The following is a 22500-nucleotide window of genomic DNA, read 5'->3' on the forward strand; positions in this document are numbered from 1 at the left end:
GTGTGTGTGTGTGTGTGAGAAGGGGGGGTATGGTCGTTGTGCCTTTAGTAAGTGGTAGTGGGTGATGGAGGTGGTTGTGGACCAGGATTGGAGCAACCTCATGCCAGTCAAACTCACACATCAACTTCACTCATCCAACCAATCTCACACATCAAACTCACACTTCCAACCAAAGTCACCCATCAAACTCACTCATCCAAACAAACTCTCTCATCCAAACAAACTCGTACTACTACTGATTGTGTCAAAACTCACTTGGCAATCACTGACCCAACAAAGCATGTAGCGCCGAATCATGCCGAATCATTCCGGGGGGGGGGGGGGGGAAATGTATATATATATATATTAAAATAAAATCTTGACACGAGAATCATGGGAATCATGCGTAATTTTGGTCGATTTTTTATTTATTTATTTTTTACTAGAAACTAGTTTAAAACTACTAAACTTAGTATATATAAGCTTGTACGAAATCACGCGTGATTCCCATAATCAAAACATACAAAATGGCGGCCGTCTCAACGAAGGTTGAATTCTGTGCTAAAATCACCCAAAGTTCATCTAAAACTGGTAAAAAAAAAAAAAAAAACACTAAAACGTGGATTAGCCACAGTGGCTAATGGGTAGTTTAAAATATTAGCCACAGGTAAGGGGGATTCGCCCTGTGGCGAGCGGCAGCGCACACCCAGTCCTATCGGGATGTAAAAATGTTCTTGTCAGAACAGCTGCATGTGCAAAGGCACAACAAATTATGTCGAGGAATCGCTGGCACATCTGTTAAAAAAAAGTCAATATCACAGATCCAGAAAACTCTTGGAAACGTCGACCAAAACCAATAATTGAAAACGACACGCTCAGCTATGACCTGATGATTTCATGTCGCATGAACATAGAAAACAAAGCATTGCGATCGGATGTAGTAATTCGGTACAACAACGAAAAGGTGACATGCTAATTGAGGTATCGGTACACAGCAATTTTGGCCGAAACAACACACAAATCAAGAAAATGACCAAATACCAAGATCTCAAAAATGAAGTGCAAAGATCTTGGAAGCTGAAGAACACCAAAGTTGTTCCAATGATAATGGGAGCAATGGGAATGATAAAGAAGAACCTCATGGCGATCTTAAAAACAATCGCTGGGAATCGCTTCAACAAACGAACTGCAGTTGAAAGCTGTTCGGGGCTCAGTGACGATCCTGAGAAGAGCCCTCGAAACAAAACTTTGAGAACAAGAAATCTTCACAACTTGGTCCATGAATCGAGTTCCCTTAAGGTGGGTTTTCACGGGACACGCAAACGGTTCGCGAAGGATGTGAATGTCGAAAAAATGGAAAAGTCCAACATTCGTATTTTAGGCTCCAAAAGTTCGCCAAACATGCGCGGGGGTTCGGAAGCATCGTCAATTGTTCGCAGGAGTCGTTTTTTGTTCGGCGGGAATTTCAAACAAAGTTTGTTTGTTTGAATTTTTTTTGTTTTGAAACAAAGTTTGAAATGATTCCACAGAATGATTTTTTTCAAAAATCTTTTCTGAAGTGGCTGAACAGATCGAGGCGAAACTTCACACGTATGGCTGCCTATCCATGAGTAACAAAAGGTTCACACATATGATGTCATAAGTAACATGGTTTGGCAGCCATATTGAATTTACCCTAAAACCTATAAAAAATCTTCTCCAGAATGGCTGGATCAATCAAGGGGAAACTTTACACAAATGTTCCCCAAGCCTCGGTGATAGCAAGGTATTCACAAATAATTGATGTCAGATACATAGTCTGGCAGCCATATTGGATTGAGCGAAAATCTTTAAAAACATTCTTTCTCTTGAACCGTTTAATCAATTGATGTGAAACTTTATTATGATCTAGTATTGATGGGAAATACATGTTTTAAATTTCAACTTGAGCAGATGCATGGTCTGGCAGCCAGAATATTTTTTTTGATTCTAGTTTCTTTTTTATTTTTGATATATTTTTGAATAAGGCTCACTTGGCTGTGCCGGGATGGGTTTGAGGGTAGAGCAGTAGCATTTGAAATGTGAATCTTATCCTGATTACTCCATCTTTGCTTTTTGCTTGTTTGGATTCCATCTGATGACAGCAATGAAGGACTGCAACTATTTGGTCTTCCATTTGATTTGAATTGAATTTATTTTAATCCCATTCTGAATTAAGTTGAATATTAATAAACGCCACGGGTCAGGTGTCCGATCAAAGCGCGACGTCTTGGTACCTGGTCATCACTGTCAGCAGTTAAGTGGCAGTTCTAATTATGTCTCTTAATTATGTAACACACCAGGACACAAACACCACATAAACAAGTCCTGACGAGGGTCTGCAATGTCTGATTGTTCTTTTCCTTCTTGTTTTTTTTATATAACTTGAAAATGTTTATCGGTTCTCAGCCCTCAGGCTTCAAAGCTGTTTTTCAGCATTATTTTTAGAGATATGTATTGGTAAACATGAGGGAAGCAAAGTAGTTGTGCAACATAAGATTGCTTGTTTGTGAATGCTCAGGGGGGTGATGTGGTTACAGTATTTTGCTGGAACAGATCACGTGTTTGTTTATTGAGTGTACTTGTTTACTGCATAGCTGTATAACTACTCTCCAGTTTCATAACCATTGGTTTTCGTCTTGCAAACAGCATGCACGATAGATGCATTCTTTAGAGTTCTGAGATAGGATTAGATGCCTCAATATCAAGTGAGTTGAAGTTTTTGATTTTTTAAACTTTATATACAAATGTGTATTTAGTACTAGTGAGGGATTCACTCTTCAATGTAATTGAGAAGGTTTTTAACTCTTTTAAGAAGTTTTTATGAGTCAAGTTTGATCGAGCATTCATTTCTAAAAAGGAACTCAAGTTTTCATTGTTTTGATAAGCAGAAGTTTAAGGATTTTGTTAATTTTATTTTATTTTACACTTTTGTTTCTTTATGTGGGATAATGTTTCAACAGGTTAAGGGTATTCCCATGGATGGGAATTGCAGCTCCCCCAACTTACAGATATTTTTCTTATTTTCTGTGACTTTTCATTGATGCAGAAACTGATGAAGGAGAAAAAAATTAGGATTAGCTCAAATATTATCTCATACTTGTCGTTATATCGATGATATTTGTGTGGTTAACTATAATTATGTTTGATTGGCAGCTTTACAAGATTTATCCAGATTACCTGATTGTAAACAGGAGTGGTAATGATTGTACAGTTACTGCATATCTGGATGTTTTGGTTAGAGTTGAACATAATGGTTTCCGTACACGTGTATATGATAAAGTTGATGATTGCAGATTCCCTGTAGTCTTGAATACCTTTCCAGGTAGCAATGTACCAATCAAAATGGGTCACAATGTCTTTTCATCTCAGGTACTTAGATTTGCAGGAATTTGTTCAGTGAAGGATGATTTTGTGAAACGTGCTGAGAAGGTTTTTTTTCCATCATGTTAAACAAAGGATATTTGGCTCATTGTTTGATCAGGTCTTGTGAGAATGTATTAACACTCCATCGTCACCTTTTATTTCAGTTTGGTTGGTTTTCATGTCAACAAGTTCCTTTTGCATTGCATTTGATATAATTAATTATTTTAGTGAGGTAAATTATTTCATAAATACTATTGATTCAACATGTATTTATAGATGGTATTCAATGATGGGGGTATTTAGGTAAAAAAAAAAATTTAAACACATTATAAAAATGCATTAAAATAGTTTATTGGTTGCTAGGATACACAGAGCAGCATGTTCAAATCGGTTGTTAATGATAGTTTGAGTTGATGGTTCAATGGAGGTACTGTGTTATGGACATGTCTCCAAGGTAAGGTGTTTATCGCTTGATATATTATCATATCAAGTGATGCATGATTAAAGTTAGTCATATCGAGTAATCTATCTATAATTCCAGCAGTGTGTGTGTGTGTGTGTGTGTGTGTGTGTGTGTGTGTGTGTGTGTGTGTGTGTGTACCAACCTAGGATATTATCATATCAAGTGATGCATGATTAAAGTTAGTCATATCGAGTAATCTATCTATAATTCCAGCAGTGTGTGTGTGTGTGTGTGTGTGTGTGTGTGTGTGTGTGTGTGTGTGTGTGTGTGTGTGTGTGTGTGTGTGTGTGTCTGTCTGCTGTTTCTCGACAACCACTGTTCCGATCTAATTGAAACTTGCCAGCTATATTGCTGGGGACCTGTGGATGTGCCTTTTCAAGGTTTGATATTAATCGGACAAGTGCTTCCCAAGTTATGGCCATTTTATTTACCAACCAATGACAAGACACGTTGCTGCGTAGGCGTGGCCGATAGGGAAGAGATCCTCATCTACGTTCCCCATTACGGGTTACAACGTACGGACTTCCGGATAGTGATGACTTGCTGTATTGTAATAATTTCTCGATTTCTTATGCGCATTTATAGATAAACACAATGCTCCAATCCAGTCATCGTTTACGAGAGCGAAGGAACGGCCTGTGTAGTTGTTTGAAAGTTTTTTAAAAATTTTTTGCACGTACGTTTTTTTTTTGTTTTGTTTTTCTTCTCTTCTCTTGGTGTTTTTCCTTGCGATGACATTGCGAAAAGGCAAAATACATTGGTGCTAATTGAATAATTGGCCATTAAAACTAAATTGCGAATAATCGTACCTTCGAAATGCGAACTTCCGGACAGTGAGGACGTAACTTCGCGTAGGCCGATGCGCGGCCGGCCGACGATGATGTCACGTGCCGTGCCGGTTACGATCGGGATCGGTGCCTTAGTTACCGTGGCGTAGGAGTGGCAATGGTCAATGGCAGCAAATGTCATGGCAAGCAAAGACAGGGAGGTAAACTTGATTTTCATTTGGATTTTAATTAACTCTGTGTGTGTGTGTAAGTATCACAGCAGTTGTTACTTCAGTGCAAGCGATAATTCGTGGAATGATGCGAACATTCCGTATGGGCACGCACTACTTCTGGATAGTGATGACTTACTGTATTCTATTAATTTCTTATATGCATTTATAGACAAACACAATGCCCCAATCCAGTCGTCGTTTATGAGAGCGAAGGAACGGCCTGTGTATTTGTTTCTGGCTCGCGGTTTGAAAAAATGTTTTTTGTTTTTTTTTTGGGCAGGGGGCGGGGGGGGGTTGCACGTACGGGGCACATGCAAGTGAAGGAACGGCCTGTGTGGTTGTTTCTGGCTCGCGGTTTTAAATTTTATTTATTTTTTGGGGGGTTTGCACGTACGGCCACGCACGTACTGGCATGCAAGAGCAAAGAAACGGCCTGTGTGGTTGTTGTTTCTGGCTCGCGGTTTGAAAGTTTTTTTTTTATTTATTTATTTTTTTTTTTTTTAAGCACGTACGGGCACGTACTAGTACTTTCAATAAAAGTAAACATTAAATAAGTTTGAATAAGGATATTGCATTGCTGTGTTGACTGACTGTGTCTGGACACAACTTTGAGGTTGTGGGTCCATTGAGGTTGAGTAATCCATTGATGTGGACCTTTGACCGCTGTTGTGGATCCGCTGTTTGGAGAGGTTCTGGGCTGAAAGGATCGAAACCTTGATGAAAAATGGTTCCCAGCTGATTATCCGGACATTCGAGAAATCAATCGATTACTTGTAAGTTAAGGTTATAATTCCAAATAGAATAGCGTGTGCGTGCGTGCGTGCGTGCTATGTCTGGCTTCCTTCTTGGGACTACGGTGCAGTAATTGGTCTTTATTTTGATTACGTCAGACGTGTACTGCAAATAATTGTGGAATACAGTAGGGATCAGTTTATTACTGGCCAGGTGATCTACGAAGATGGTTTTAAATGAAAACTACAAAAAAAAGCATGGTTTGGCTGCTTCAATTTGTCAGCTCATGGTCGTTGCAACCTCTGCTCACCAAAGGTGGACTGGGTTTATTAACCTCCGCAGGGTCGGATTTATGTGTTGCGGGGTCCTGGGCCCTAGAAGTATGCGGGGCCCTCTCGGGGCCACAGCCATTTTTACTTCATATATGCTTATAAAAGTATTCATATATAAATGCACCAACCTAGACTGGGCAAAAGAAAAAACCACAGTTTATGTGTAAAAACATGTATTTCAGAAACTACAAGTAACAAAAGTTTATATACAAGAAACACCACTATGGATGAAAACGACGGAACAGAGAAAATAATCGCAAAACCAAAACGTGATGGTATCATCTCAAATCTCAATGTAGAAAGTTTTTTTTTTTTGTCATTTTTGCAGATATGATTGCATTATTGCACACTTTGGCATAAATGCTACAATATATTTGCGAGATGTTAAAAACCTACAGAATCTTTTAGCTTCTTCCTGGCTTTGATTCGCGCAAAGTCCTCGATTGTTTCGCGTGTGCTTACTCTCCTGAATAGTTCGTGTTCAGCACTCAGTATGGCCAGCGATGCCAAACGATCTTGACCGATCATACTACGCAGATGGTTCTTGATCCTTTTCAATTTTGAGAATGATCGTTCTCCCGTACAGTTCGTGACAAACATTGACAGGTATACCCGCAAAGCTATCTCCACGTTGGTGAATGCTGCCACCATATCGTAGTTGTGGATTGTGGAAAACATAGTAGTTCCAGACAATTTTTCTGAGTCTTCTGTCTGCATCGTCTTGAGAAATGCCTGGAAATGTACAATTTCCAAAACCAGAGAAGGTTCCAGGTCGTTCGGGTAACTCTTGACCAGGTCTGCAGCGGAGTCGCAGAGCTTATCCGTCTGCATGGTCGTTATTTCTGAAAAGAATGAGAAACGTTGACGGAGTGTTCCATAGGCCTTGAGACGATCTCCTAGTGACGTTGTTAGCTGATCAATGATGGGTATGTAGGATGTGGTCCTGAATCTCTCTCTGGGCGGTAACTGGGTGTCATCGCCACTGTCTACTTCATCATGATGTCGCTTCCTCCTTCGAACACGTCACTGATCGTCTTCGTACTCGCTGTGACCACATTTATCAATAGCAATATGTTCAAAGTCGTCGAACCGTTCCCGTAGGTCCTGTACGAACTCTGTCAGTGATTCGAGTAGTTTCACTGCCGTGTCTCTGCGTTTCGATGTTCATCCATTGCAAGATCGTCAAGTACCATGATATTTTGCTGGAATCCATTGGCCAGTGCTTCTACAGCATCTGCACGGGCCGACCACCGTGTATCTGACAAGCACTTGACGACTGGCATGTGTTTTAGTGCATCGCGATGTTTGCGCCAACGATAGGTTGACTTCACAAGATAAACATACAGCCGTTGAACGATACCAAACAGAGTCACAGCAGCCGTGCAGCACTCAGCAGCACACATCCCAATGAGGTTGAGAGAATGAGCCATGCAAGGAACAAACGCGGCGAATTCGCAACGACTTTTTAGGTGCGCCTGGATGCCGCGGTATTTTCCAGACATGTTGCTGGCGTTGTCGTACGATTGACCGCGACAGTCAGAGATCGGAATTTTGTTCGTTAGGAGAAAATCAAGAACTACGTCTGCGATCTCCTTTCCGGTATGATTCAGTAAGGGCACGAATGTCAAGAAACGCTCTACTGGCCCCTCTGGCAACACGTAGCGGATGGTTAGACATAGCTGGTCAGTGTGCGACACATCCGGAGTGGAGTCCACCGATATGGAGTAATATTGAGCCCTCCGAACTTCCGCTACAATGGCACTCAGAACTTTTCTACCCAGCACATTGATTAGTTCGTAACATACTGTCGATGAGAGGTAGTTTACGTTACCGCTCCCTTTGTTGGCATGTTTATGGAGATGTGCCGCAAGGAAAGTGTCGGACTTGCTCAGAAGCTCCATCACTCCCAGGTAATTTCCGTTATGTACCGAACAGATCACCTCGTCGTCACCTCGGATGGGCAGGCCACGTTCACATAGAAACATGAGGACATCCACACACCGTCGTAGCACTTTGTGCCAGTAGTGCTGTTCTGACTCGTACTGACGAACTAGTCCAGCGTTAACGTGGCCTTGCAATGATTTTCTGCTGGCCAGGCTCGACATTGCCTGTTTATGCTGATCTGAATTACTGTGTCCTTCTATCGACTCCCTAGCGTGTTTCCAATCTTGGAACCCGGATGTAAACCGACTTTTAGTGTCTGACATGGGTGACAACAGATGGCAAATAAAACAGAACAGACGGACAGTCTCTTCAGAATAGCACAGCCAACTGAGATCGATTTCTTCTCCAGATAACGTGTGTTTTCTCCTGAACAAATTTTTTGTACAATGACGAGTTTTATTTCCATCACGGACAGCGGAGTTCTTGTAGTCACTGTCGACATTACGACATTGTGCACTATCCTTCTCGATCCAGTAGTTTCGGAACTTCTCTGGTAGCTGGTCTGGCCAAAGGCCAATGTCTTTTTCATAATCTTCAGCCGTTTCACTGTCTACTTCTGAACCACATTCTGAAGCAGAATCGTTTGAGTTTTTATCACCGCGAGCATCAGCAGCACTGAAACAAGGAGCAGGGCCAACAGCAGATAATGCTGACGTAGTCGTAGCTATGTTTCCCTTCGCGTTGTTATCCTGTTCATTGTATAACCCGACTGTGGCTGTTGTACTCTTAAACCAACTTGTAATTTTGGGTAGTTTGTTCCGTTCGCTTTCGGCTGCTATGCTTTCCTTCCGCTTGGCCGCACCAGACTGGTATTTTCTTCCTCGATCACGTTCACGTTCCGCCATGGCTCAACCAGGTCCACACAAAGGCAGTTCCTACAATACAAAGTAATATTTCAGCAGTTGACACCGAACACATCTTAATAATAATAATAATAATCGAGATATATTAATGTGGATTGATAAGAAGCCTTGGGCTTGTCGAGTATCTCTCCACGGCTCAGATTATTATTGCGAGGTGTGTCTCTCTGGTGGAGGAAACCGGAGAACCCGGAGGAAACCACCGTGTCTCGGCCATGACACATGATTTACATATGCCACCGGTAGTATTCGAACCCACTCCGCCGAATCCACATTGAGGTGACCAGCCAGCAACCTCACCACTCTGCCACCGAGACACACCTTATAAATATAATAAAATATTATCCGGTGTGTAAACTTGAATTACACAATTATAGTATAACCACCCCAGCAGTACGCCTGCGCAGTACATAGCAAACATAGATTCAGGGCGGGCATGTAATTTTGCAAAAATGAAATCGAGACGGCCATAGCTTGCTGGCATTGGGAAAACCCTCACTTTTTTCGTGTGACCTATTTCTGTGGTGGACCTTAAGATTGCGCTCTTATGATCAGTGGAAAGGAAAAAAAGTAAGTTCAAAGATATAAAATAAATGACAAACATAACCAAACAGATGCCAAATTAACAGGGATATTGAGTATTTGTTTCGTGATTCACTGACCATTTACACAAACGAACTCGATTTTTTTCACAAACAAACAAAAGGGGGGAAATAGCAGAATTTCTTGTGATCTTTGCGTTTGCGCGGGGCCCCTGGGAGGCGCGGGGCCCCGGGCCGTGGCCCTGTGGGCCCTGCCCTAAATCCGGCCCTGAACCTCCGCCATCTTCGAAGATGGATGGAGGTTACTGTTTTCACCCCTTTCTGTTTGTTTGTTTGTTTGTTTGTGAACAGTATTATGGAAAAACTCCTCAACGGATTTCGACGAAACTTGGTGGGGGGTTAGGTATGGTCCAAGGATCATGCCATTAAAGTTTGGACTTGGTCCCCCCCCCAAAAAAAAAATTGTTAGAGAAAAAAAAAATTTTTTTTTGCATTTCTACATGTTGTAAGTGATTTCCCACCCCCCCAAAAAATAGAGAATTTTTTTTGCATTTCTACATGTTTTAAGTGATTTCCAACCCCCCCCAAAAAAATTGTTACCCCCCCCCCAAAAAAAATTGTTGGAGAAATTTTTTTTTTGCATTTCCACATATTTTAAGTGATTTCCAACCCCCCCCAAAAAAAATTGTTTGAGAGAAAAAAAATCTTTTTTTTTGCATTTCTACATGTTTTAAGTGATTTCCAACCCCCCCCCAAAAAAAAATTGTTAGAGAAAAAAAATTTTTTGCAACTTTTCTTTCAACAAAATTTAGATTTTTTTTTTTTTGTTTTTTTTTTAGCATTTTTACATGTTTTATGTGATTTCCAACCCCCCCCCCCCCAAAAAAAAAAATGTTGGAGAAAAGAACTATAACTCAGCACTGTTGACATATTTAATGAATAAGATATAAGGTTCACTTGAGTGACCCAGCAGTATTAGCGGCGGAGGTTTTGCACTCTCCCGAGTGCTCCCCCTCGAGTTGTTTACATTGTATTGATCTCAGAGTATCTTTCTGGTGTTGCTTTCATCTGTTTGTTATTCGGTATAGAGTTTATCTCTGTTTCATCATCATAAGTTTTTGTTTCATAATAGCTTCACTATTTTCAGCTGAGTTGTATTTAAGAGAATCACGAATAATTTTTGGGGGGTGGGGAGAGGGGGGTGGAAATGTATAGTACAGGCTTTGGCAGGAGCGAGAACACAAGATATAACAGAATGAAAAGAACAGTGGAATGGGAGGAGGGGGGGTGGGTGGAACAAAACACCAACAGCAGGGTAGAGGGACAATATATAGGGAGACTTGGAAGAAGAAAGGACCTGAGAGCAAGGGTAGGGGGAGGAGGATACATAGGGGGTGAACAGGTTGGATACAGCTGTAAACACATTCACAGAAGTGGAAGGGAAAACTGGGGAACAAGCAGAAATGGAACAAACAAAATGTATAACTAGAAGGGCACTTGGTAGAGCGCATACCTCTACCACGCATTGCCTGATCCATGACAACATTTCAGGCCCAACACATTTTTGAAATATCATGCTATACAGTACGATATCGTTTTTGGCCCTATCTCTCAATGGTGAAGAATCACTTTAAAAATCAAATAATTCTCATATCCAGATCCAGATTCAGATCTTCACCAAAATCGAATCAATTCGTCCTTGTCACACACCCAACCTGTCCAGAAAATTTCATCCGGATCTGCCCACAACTTTTTGAGATATCGTTCACACAAACAGACAGAAAGTGGTAAAAACATAAGCTCCTTCACCTTCGGTGGCGGAGGTAAAAATGTCTAGGAGAAACACTTTGTTTACTCATTACAAGCAAGAACACTGATTGCCAGTTTTCTGTTTTCTATTCACACGTCACCAGACTCGGTGGCGTAATGGTTAGAGCGTCCGCTCTGAGTCTGTGAGGTTGGCGGTTAGAACCTCAGCCGAGTCATACCAAAGACTTAAATGGTACGTCATGCTGCCTTGCTTGGTGCTCAGCGTTTAAAAGGGTAGAGCACGGACAAACAACTATGGGTAGGCAATGGCAATCCAGCCAATATAACCCTTGCCAAGAAACTCCTTCGGCAGCACCAACGCCTTGTAAAGAGTATCGTCTTCTTTAACTGCCACAATTATTCCCGCATTCATGTGGGGTTGTCCGGGAGGAGGTTGGCCCAAGTCTTTCATGAACCGGCTGGTCCGTCCTGCTGTTCAACTGAAGTTAGGGCAGGAATTTGGAATTTGTTCATGGTGCCGGCGATAACTCGCTTACTCTTCGCAAAGGACACCGTGGGATTTTTAACGTCTACTGACTACTGTAATGTCGGTATATGGGAAGCCCAGTTTAACGTGCATCCGAGAAACAGCACACACACAATGATAAAACACCGGAATGACTGTTTTATAGCTGGGTCTGGATTCAAACCCAGGATGGACAGCTTTGAGGTGAGTGTGCATCCCTCAAGGCCATCCTGCCAGCCCTCGCTCTGTAAAGAGTATGGTTCATCAAAATTAAATGTACACATCACAGTTGGTATTGTGTGTTTTTTGGAAGGCCTTTATTATTTAATTTTCATGTGATCTAATGTCAAAATTTTGCAAGATTTGAGCATCATTATTTTTCTTTTTCTTTGTTGTTTTCTGGCAGCATTACAGTGTGTTAACGTTTCCACATTGATATAGTGAACAAAGCCTACAGTAAAGACTTTTTGACACATCCTTGTCATGTTAAAGCACTATGGTTGGCTCGAAGTCAAACAAGTCCAATGGAAAAGTCTTGTTACCATCATGAACCTGCCAAGTATTACGCACTTCAACAACCTTTTTGCATCTAAGGGATTGTTGCATGGGAAAATGGGTTGGCCTGCTTATTAATCAACACGAGCCTCTTTGGTTTTGATGGCCTATTTTAGAACGCAGCGTCAAATCCCATCTACTATATAGAGCATTTGTCAGTTGTTTACGAGTTAGCCCCTCTGCTCGCGTAGCGGGAGATGGGGTTTTGAAATCGCCTTTGTGTCTGTCTGTCCATCCCTCCATCCGTCCATGGCATAATTTTTTTTTTACCATTTGAGCTTCAATGTGTCTGTTCAGGCCGTCACTTATTTATTTATTTATTTATTTGTTGTTTTTTTTTTAACCATTTCAGTTTGTCAACAAATTTTAAACAAACGTTTTATTATGAAAATATGTTGAACGCGAGTTAATAGAATTTGCATTTGTTTTTGTTGTCGTCGTCGTCGTAGTTTGAGTACAAAGCGGACGTGGACAGGCTTTGCATTTTGAAATTCTTTCAAGTTGATGTTCTTCTAATTAATGTGGGCTGGCAGCACAGCCCCGAGCGAGGTATGTATGCTCACCTTCGAGCTATGTCGCTTGGGTTTGAATGTCAATCCAGCTAAAAACTGTCACACCGGTGTTCGCAGGCAGGGTGAGGAGGCATCAACGTGTGCCTCGTCCATCGGAAGGCCATTAAGCTGGGTACCCGTAAGCCAGCACGGCTCGTTGGTGAACGCTAATGATCCCATGGTGTCTTTCTCCACGAGGAGGCGAGTTATCGCCAGCATCCTGAACAAATACCAACTTCCCGCACATTCATTCGAGTAACCTGCATCATATGGGCAACCCCTCCATTATTATTTATTTTTTTCCTCCACTTGTGATCTGTGGAGCCTTTTTAGTCAAGGCGAGAGGTGAAAAAATTGTTCAGATTGTGATAAAAGCATGGAACTTTGCACAAATTTTCAACACAACATTCTAAACGTTTTCAGGGGTGGAGCCAATGTGAACTATATAGCATAGCAATGGTCGCTAGGCAACATATTTTCCTTAGAAACCAGCACATAGGATTACTGGACCAAATTTATTAAATGATTATGATGTATTTTAATGTCTACAACTTCAATTTTCATATAAACATCAATTTGGAGCAATTGTCAACAACACAAGGCTTAATTTCAGTTGCTAGGCAACATATTTTCCTTAGCAACCAGCACAAAAGATGTCTGCAGACCAATTTTACTTATCAATTACAACGTATTTTATTATCTATAACTTTACCCGTCATATTTACATCACTCCAGAGCAATTGCAAACTGCAAAAGGCTGAAAATGGTTGCTAGGCAACATATTTTCCTCAGCAACCAGTATATAGGATGTCAGCATACTAATTTTTCAAACCAATCATAATGTATTTTAATCCATCTGTAATTCCAGCAATCTCTGTCTCTGTCTGTCTGTCTGTCTGTCTGCGACCGCCGTTTCTCGACGACTGTCGGTCCGATCTGATTGAAACTCGCCAAGAATATTGCTGGGACCCGCGGATGTGCCTTTTCGAGGTTTGATGTCAATATGATGAGCGGTTCCCAAGTTACGGCCATTTATCTGTCGACCAATGACAAGACACGGTGCTATGACGTCATGAATGACGTCACAATTAATGTTTATTTATTTATTTATTTATTGCACGATTGATGGTCCGATCTGATTGAAACTTGCCAGGAATATTGCTGGGGACCTGCGGATGTGCCTTTTTGAGGTTTGATTTTAATTGGATCAGCGGTTCCCAAGTTACGGCCATGTATCTGTCGACCAATGACAAGACACGGTGCAAAAACGTCACGAATGACGTCACAATTAATGTTTGTTTATTTATTTATTTATTTTGTATTGTTTTTTTTTTTTGCACGATTAACGGTCCGATCTGATTGAAACTTGCCAGGAATATTGCTGGGACCCGCGGATGTGCCTTTTCGAGGTTTGATATCAATTGGATGAGCGGTTCCCAAGTTACGGCCATGTATCTGTTGACCAATATCTGCGAGAGAGGGGGGGATAAGAGTGGGGGCGAGAGAGGGGGGCGAGAGAGGAGGGGGGCGAGAGAGGGGGGATGAGAGAGGGGGCGAGAGAGGGCTGCACATACTGGTACTCACCTACGGGCACGCACCTACGTGCCCACCCCTACGGGCCCGTACTCGTATCTAAAATTTTACTCCTTATGCTAGCTAGCATTACTCTGGAGCAATTGTTCACTGCAGAAGGCTTCATAACCTTTGCTAGGCAACAAATTTCCCTGTTTGTATCACCATCTGAGCATTCCCCTCTCGCTTATTTTTGCCTTTTTGTAGAGGACAATAATAATAAACAATGAATGCATGCTCCTGTTGATTATTTATTCAATCATTTCCTTGAATTTTTTTTTTTCTGTGCAGGTATGTATAGCTTCTATTTGGTGGTGGAAGATGTGGTAATGGTCAACTAACCTACCCCTGCATGCTTAAAAATGGCAAGCCCCTCGCCTTCAGATACCCTGACAACTGACTGGTCTAAATGTGTCCTTTGTCAGGTAGACAGCAAAGAACAATTGAGATGTCCCACTGATGCAGGTTATAAAACCAAAGCTAAGAACATCGTTCAATTTAATGAACTCCACTGCATGCCAGTACAAATAGATGTCACACGATTGGACCATGGAAATGGTGTGGAGTCCACATTTAAGGAACACATTGCAAAGTGGCATAAATCCTGTTTCTTGAAGTTTGGTAAAAGTTATTTACCAACATTATTTATTATTATTATTTACCCAAAACATTCCTCTTCTGTAGGCCATTGGGCAATGTGAAGTAGAAGCATCATTTACAAATAGAGGATAAATATAGACAGTTGGTATTGTTTATCCATTACCTAGCAACAAAACAAATGCTAATTTGTTTTGTGGTGACACTAATTACTGTGTTGTTTTGTTTTCCGATGACACTAATTGTCTTTAAAACATGTCTACTGATAGTTCTGATGTTCTGTAACATAACACCAACCTTTCCGAATGTAGTAAATAGGCTTAAAAAGTCCGTTGCTCGGGTAAATTTGTTTCCTCGCAACCGTTGCTAAGGAACATGCTGTATTCATTGGCTCCGCCCTTGAAAATAATCAGTTTGGGGTGAAGAATAATTCTGCCAAGTCTCATGCTTTTATCACTTACTGAGCAATTCTAGCTGTATTTTGCACCCATCGCCTAGAGCTCTAGACTATTTAATTATAATGCTTGGGGCTCCGTAAAGAGTATGAGCCTCTAATTATTCTTATTTACTCCCTGACATTGCCAGACAGAGCATATTCACACAGGCTGGTTGTATTGACATCTTCTGTTCTGAATATTGTTTGCTTTGTAACAAAGCCTTTTTATTTGTTGGTTTTTTATTCCCCGCCGCATGGCGGAAGGGGGATGTTGTCACCCAGGTCGTCCGGCTGTCCGTCCGGCCGTCCGTCCGGGCGTCAACATTTATAGCTGTGAGTGCGATAACTCATAAACTGTTCGCCATATCGATTTGAAATTTGGGTCACACATGAACCACCTGAAAAGGAAGAACCCTATTGATTTTGGGCGTGGCCCGATCCAAGATGGCCGACTGGGGCGGCCATCTTGAAAAACATGTTTTTGTAATAAATGGAATTTTAACCGCTTATCTGATTTCAATTATTTTTGGTTACTACGTTCCTCACCCCTTGGGAACTTTTTCGAGATGATGACCAAATGGTGTCTTGTTTCCAATTCACCTCCCTCATTATCTGGAATATGTATGACCTTTTACATTCAATGGCGGGGATTCCCCATCTCTGATGGTATATTTTTTGTTTGTTTGCTTCATGCTTCGTCGATGAGCTTGAAATACCGGGATACATTCACTCTCGGCCTTTATTTGTTGAGGAGAATCTGACGTTTGTTGCATAAAGTAAAACAAAGCGAAAATTTGATATTTTCAATGTACTGTCGGCCTACATTGAGACAAATATGATCGACGGGACGTGTACATTTGTTTGAATAACAGTGTACTGTCTTACGATACAGATCTCAAGTGCACGTTTTCTTTGGTGTTTCAGGAAAGTATGTGCGGGGGTGTTGGTCTTTAGTTTTGTTCATCACGATACTGTCAGGTCACGTGTGTTATCTTGCTGGTTTGTATAATTGTGTGATGACTTTGCACCGACCTCATTGTGCTTTACACTCGGTTAACCTCTGTGCTGTTCCAACCTTTCCCACTGTGGTATTTAACGGAAATAAATGGTGTTTAATGTTTCTTTGAGTGGTGGTTTGTTTTCAATGAAATTTTTGAGGAATTGCTTCGTTACAGTGGTTGTGCTCTTGTTACAGATGAAGTCGGAATTCCAAAAGCCTTTGCCAAACAATCCCACACAAGTAAGTGTATCGGCGACACAACTAAAGGAGCTGGGTTTGTTTTTTTGTTTGTTTGTTTTTTAATTACGTTGAAAATCTGAATGTGTACACGTCATCATTCGGATTATTGAAGGTGTAATGTCAGCCAGCATTGATTAAAGTAGGTATTTCCACAAAATCTCTTTTTTTTTGCAGGGTATTTTCTTTCATAACCACTATGGTGAACACCTCCGCATTCGACACTGTAAAGCTGTTATGTACATCATTTATGATCAACTTATGAATGCATTTATGGTTTGCTCCATTGCTGCCATAAGGTTTTGCTCTTCCTCTATATTGCTTGTTTTGCAGAACCTTCACAACCTTTCCATAAACTTTTTTTTTTACTCCGCACACGTGAAGCGAAAAGCAGGGTGAAGCAATTGGTCCACTTTGTCTATCTGTTCATCTGTCTGTCTTCAAATGTCAGTTCATGATGAACAACTTGATTTCAATTGAACGTTATATTGTTACGAATCTGGCGGCCATTTGCACACAACAGCCAGAGTCCCCGCAGTTCAGTTATTTGGATAAGTATGTGTTTATAGTTAGGGTCCTGTCCCTATGTTTAATGGGTGATTAAGTGTATGTGCTGCGAGTTATTTTTTAGTTAGTTTTCTACATCAATTCCCCTTCACACCACGGCGCCATAACCCACGTGTTCAAGGTTACAGATGTGGGTGGAGCCCCCTCGCCTCAGGGCCGACTCCGCCCCAGCTAGATGAAAGTTCCCCTCGTCCAATTGGGGGTGAGATCACCTCAGGGCCAATCCCGCCCCAGCCAGATGGGATGTTCGCCTCGTCCAATGAAGGGAGGACACCGATCGCCCGACGCCCCCCGACCAATCTGGAGGCGAGTTACCTCAGAGCGGATCCCTCCACCCGCGTGGGGGGAAAGGATAAGAAAGGTAGTCGTGTCGGGGGTGAGGGCTCTTTGGTCTTCGGTCTGCATTCGTCTGCGGTCTTTCTCTGGTTCCTCGTGGTGGTGGTAGTCGTGGCGGAGGTGTTCCGTGGTGCTCGTATCGTCGTTCGTGGCAGCCAGGATCGGGGGCTCGTTGGATTCCGGGTCATGGGTTTGAGTCCCACCGTGGTGGGTTGGAGTCGGTGAAACCGCACGAGGCGGCCAGGTACCCGGCCAGATTCTGACCCCCCAGCTGAACTATCCTCCTTGGCTAAAGGGCCGAATAAAGACCCACGAGGTCCATTCCTTTTTGGGTGTGCGTGTCTGTCTGGGGCCAGTCTAAGTAGAACTGTTTAAGTCACTGCATTGTACATTTTCCTGCATATTCGTGATTAAGTTCTGCTCTGTGTCTCCCTTCCCGATTATTGTAAATAAACCCCTGTTAAATGTACCAGCTCGTTGCCTGTCGTTTCTACCATTGACCTTGCACGGTGCGAGCTTGAGAAATAGTGCTCGGCCGTTTGTGCCGTAAATTGTTCATTTGGTCCGGCAGGCTTTGGTAATTCCTGCTCGGTTATGCCGGATCCGAGTCGGTAACAGCGACTCGGTTCGGACAAAGCCGGCCGAGGGTGTGGCTTCCCCGGTAGCTAGACCGCACGGCTAATTAGGTAAATTGGAATTTGACAAAGAGACCCTAACCGCGCGGTCGAGATGTTGGCGTCCACGGTCCATAAGCGACCCGTCAACTTCAGAGTTATCCGGAGTGACGACCTTCAATTCCGGTGTTCGGTGGGAGATGGCCCGACTGCTCCATCTAGCGGTCGTCCTCCCCACCGGACCCGGCACCACAACAATATTTTGAACATGAATCGGAAAACGAACCTGTAGTTTAGCAGAACCTTGGCTCTAAATTTGACCCGATCACACATACTCAGTGGAATGGGACAATTATTTTCCATTTCTTGTCTGTCTGGCAGTCAAACAAAATTGAAAATCATTCCAAACAGTAAACTTGCTGTTTTGAATGATGTCATAAAGGACACAAACAACAGGCATGAATAACTAACGGAACATGTTAAATAAGGTGGTGTTAAACACAACTGCATCAATGGCGGTAAAACTTCTGAATTTTTTTTTTTCTACAACCTTTAAAATCTTTATCTTATTTCAAATGAATTATATGCAGTACTTGAACACAAGAACACTAATTGCCTTATTGGCACTTTCAAAACCCTTCCGTTTAGTCGTGCTTGGAAAAAAATATTACGGCGTCATCATGACAACTCAAATTTTCCGCTTGCAAACCCCGTCCATGTTCTTGATTCTCAAAACTGCTTGGTGTAAGGTGCTCTGTGAACTCTAGTTGACAATTTTTGTGATTCCATTCTTCATTTCCCCTTAGAATTTGCTAAGTAATGATTCTTGGATTGGTAATTTGTTCTCTGGCGACCCCAAAAGGTGAGAAGAATTACATGATCTAATGTTTCCTGCAAGCCCCATCTACTTTGGCAATGAAAAGCTGGTCTCCCAAGTTTGCAAGCAAGATGGCAGTTCCTACATTGTTTCAATGCAATTGTTTTATAAATGCTAACATTCATAGATTTCCTTTTCCAATCAGGATTCTTGAAAGATTATTGAGAAGGACTTTTGAAATTTCCTTAACAATGCAAATCTGCTCGTTTGCAATGGAGTGGACATTATTTATAAGAATCTTCACAACAGGATCCACAGCTAAGACTTCCATCAAAAACCTTGTGCATGCCATTTATATTGGAGGCCTGTTTCTTTGCCTTGTGACGATGGACACAATAATGAAATAAAAAAAATGATTTCATAGACGGATCCCCTTAAGTACAGATATATCGGGGGTAAGTACAGATATATATCGATATATCGGGGATATATCATTATAATATATATGTATATATGATATCGTGCTATATATCATTTGTGGCCTGATCTATCAATGGTGAAGAATCACTTACAAAATTGAATCAATTCTTCTTTGTGACACACCCAACATCTCGACCAAGTTTCATCCGAATCTATCCATAACTTTTTGAGATATCGTACTGTATATCATTTTTGGCCTGATCTCTCAATGGTGAAGAATCGCTTAAAAATTCCTAGTGTCCGGATCCGGATCTTCACTAAAATCTAATCGGTTCGTCCTTGTCACACATATATCGGCTTACTTCCAATCAGCAAGCTCATGGAATCCATCATCACAGTTGATATGATATCCTTCCTTTTCTCCAACAAACTCATTTTGATCACGAATTTGGATTCAGACCAGGCCACTCTGCCTTGCACATGCTGTTTCTACTTACCCAACAACTTCCTCTACTCATGTCGCCAACGTGTGGCTCTCAATGGAATATTTTCATCCCCTCTCCCTGTCAAGGCTGGAGTGCCCTAAAGCAGTGTTCTAGGTCCAGTTCTATTCCTGATCTTCAAAAGTGATCTCTGACTCTGGAAAAATCCCCTTTTATCTATTTGATGATGATGCCACCCTCTGCCGTGACATCCCTCATCCCTCGGACAGACGGGCTGCAGCTTCTTCCCTATCTTCAGACCTTCACAGAATCGCAAGCTGGTCAAAAATTTGGAATATGTCTTTCAATCCTGACAAATCTCACGCTCTCACGATCTCTCTCCGAAAGGACCATCTGGCAAACACCCCCATCTACTTTCTTAACAATCCTCTTGAGGAAGTTCAGTAATTCAAACTCCTGGGTCTCACTATCAGCCATCATCTTTCTCAGGCAAACCACATTTCAAAGTTGGCCTCCAAAGCCAGCAGCTGACTGTACATCTTCCGTCGTACAAAGTCCTTTCTTGGCACACCTGAACTCCTATCTACCTACAAGGCATTCATCCACAGCTTGATGTAGTACTGCCCTCCCCTCTGTGCTGGCTCCACTGACTCGTATCTTATGCAGATTCATGCTGTGGAAGGACAAGGCCTCCAAGCATAATGAAATTTCCCCTGATGAAGCTGAGCTTGGGTCTATCACTTCGCCATCGCAGACATTGCAGTGGTCTCTGTCCTCCACCACCTCCTTTCTGGTCTTGCACCCTCTGCTCTTTCTGTGCTTTACCCTCTCCCAGGTTTCTGCAAGGCACACACATTCCACCATCAACCCCCTTCTGGTGAAATGACATAAATCCATGATCACTGCTCACATCACTGCTCATTCATTCTTACCCCACCCCCACCCCATCCCACCCTCCTGTAGAACCAACTTCCACATTCTTTCAATCTCATTCTTCCCACAAGGTCTTGAAGACAGCTGTTCTTCATCATTTTAGATCATCCCCAATGCAAAACCATGACCTTTTCTACTCTCATTAACCATCTCCCCTCTCGACTACACCCCAATCCCTCCTCTTTTCAAATTTTTAGTTTTCCCTCCTTGGAGTTTCCTTCTGTATCCATCTTGTCCACCCGATGTGACTTCTCGTGAACCCATTCCTCACCACACCAATTGTTTGTCCAAGTCTCCATCGATCTAGTCCAAGTCTCCATCGGCATTCAATTCTGCTGTTGGTGTTTCTCCCCTCTCTCTCTCTATTGTTCTATTGCGTGTATCTTGACTGTTCCTATTGCATCCTGTTGTGTGCTGATCCGTTCAGTGTACCAGCTCTTCCACGAGCCTCAACTATTTATAGAAAAATATTAATTAAACCTTATGCGACACTACACCTGCTATTGCATTCAAACACTTGAGGAGCAGCACAAAGTGCTTTGCAGTGCACGAATACTCCTGGAAACTGATGTTCGGTTCTAATTACCATTGAGAAAGTTGCTTTTATTCAATAAACTGCGGACAAAATGCTGCATTTGGTTTTTGAAGTACACCACATGCACAACTACAAGGGCACTCGGTGGAGCGCACACCTCTGCCACATAATGCCTGATCCATGAGAACATATCAGGCCCATTACATTTTTGAAATATCATGCTATGCAGTACTATTGTTACGGATTTGGAAGCCTCTTGCACACAAACAGCCAGAGTCCCCGCAGTTCAGTTATTTCGATAAGTATGTGTTTATAGTCAGGGTCCCGTCCCTATGTTTAATGGGCGATGAAGTGTATGTGCACTGCGAGTTATTTTCTAGTTAGTTTTATACATCAAAATATGTGTCTCCCTCTCCCCATTATAAATAAACCCCGTGTTAAGTGTTCCAGTTCGTTGTCCGCGTTTTCTTTCATTGGCCTAGCATGGTGCGGGCTTGAGAAATAGTGAGGCCGTTTGTGCCGTAAGTTGTTATTTGGACCGGCGCGGCTTTGGTAACTCCCGCTCGGTTACACCGGATCCGAGTCGGTAACAGCGATTCAGTTTGGACAAAGCCGGCCAAGGGTGTGGCTTCCCCAGTAGTTAGATGGCATGAGTACTTAGGTAAATTGGAATAGACAAGTGGACCCTACTTCACGCCATCAAAATATTGGCGACCGCGGTCCTTTCAGTGACCCGTTGACTCCGGAGTTATCTGGGGTGACGACCTTTCAATTCCGTTGTTCAGTGGGAGACGGCCCGACTGCTCCCTCTCGCGGTCCTCCTCGCCACTGAACCCGGCACCACAACACTATATCATTTTTGGCCCCATCTCTCAATGGTGAAGAATCACTTATAAAAAAATTAAATAATTATCGTATCCAGATCCGGATTCGGATCTTCACCAAAATTGAATCAATTCGTCCTTGTCACACACCCAATCTGTCCACCAAGTTTCATCCGAATCCACCCACAACTTTTTATGATATCGTGCTATATATCATTTGTGGCCTGATCTATCAATGGTGAAGAATCACTTACAAAATTGAATCAATTCTTCTTTGTGACACACCCAACATCTCGACCAAGTTTCATCCGAATCTATCCATAACTTTTTGAGATATCGTACTGTATATCATTTTTGGCCTGATCTCTCAATGGTGAAGAATCGCTTAAAAATTCCTAGTGTCCGGATCCGGATCTTCACTAAAATCTAATCGGTTCGTCCTTGTCACACACCCAACCTGTCCACAAAATTTCATCCGAATCCGTCCACAACTTTTTTAGATATTCTGTACACAAACAAACAAATAAACAAACAGACAGAAATTATGGGTGA

The 22500-nt window shown here is 42.1% G+C and overlaps 1 protein-coding gene across 2 annotated transcripts in view; it reads left to right on the plus strand.

Moving 5' to 3' along the window:
• FAXDC2 (fatty acid hydroxylase domain containing 2) overlaps positions 1 to 22500 on the plus strand; it is a 72343-nt gene that overhangs the window by 5887 nt on the left and 43956 nt on the right. Inside the window, exons 1-2 of one of the 2 annotated variants that reach the window (XM_085870008.1) lie at positions 2604 to 2705; positions 16418 to 16462. In XM_085870008.1, the coding sequence (XP_085726134.1) occupies positions 2691 to 2705; positions 16418 to 16462 (60 nt within the window). In that variant the 5' untranslated portion in view covers positions 2604 to 2690. Of the gene's footprint in view, positions 1 to 2603; positions 2706 to 16417; positions 16463 to 22500 lie in introns of those variants that run through there. The other variant, XM_085870009.1, reaches the window with a different exon arrangement.

The sequence above is a fragment of the Eptatretus burgeri genome, chromosome 2, assembly GCF_056783735.1.
Source record: "Eptatretus burgeri isolate ZD-2024b chromosome 2, Ebu_testis_v1, whole genome shotgun sequence".
Lineage (NCBI taxonomy): Eukaryota > Metazoa > Chordata > Myxini > Myxiniformes > Myxinidae > Eptatretus > Eptatretus burgeri.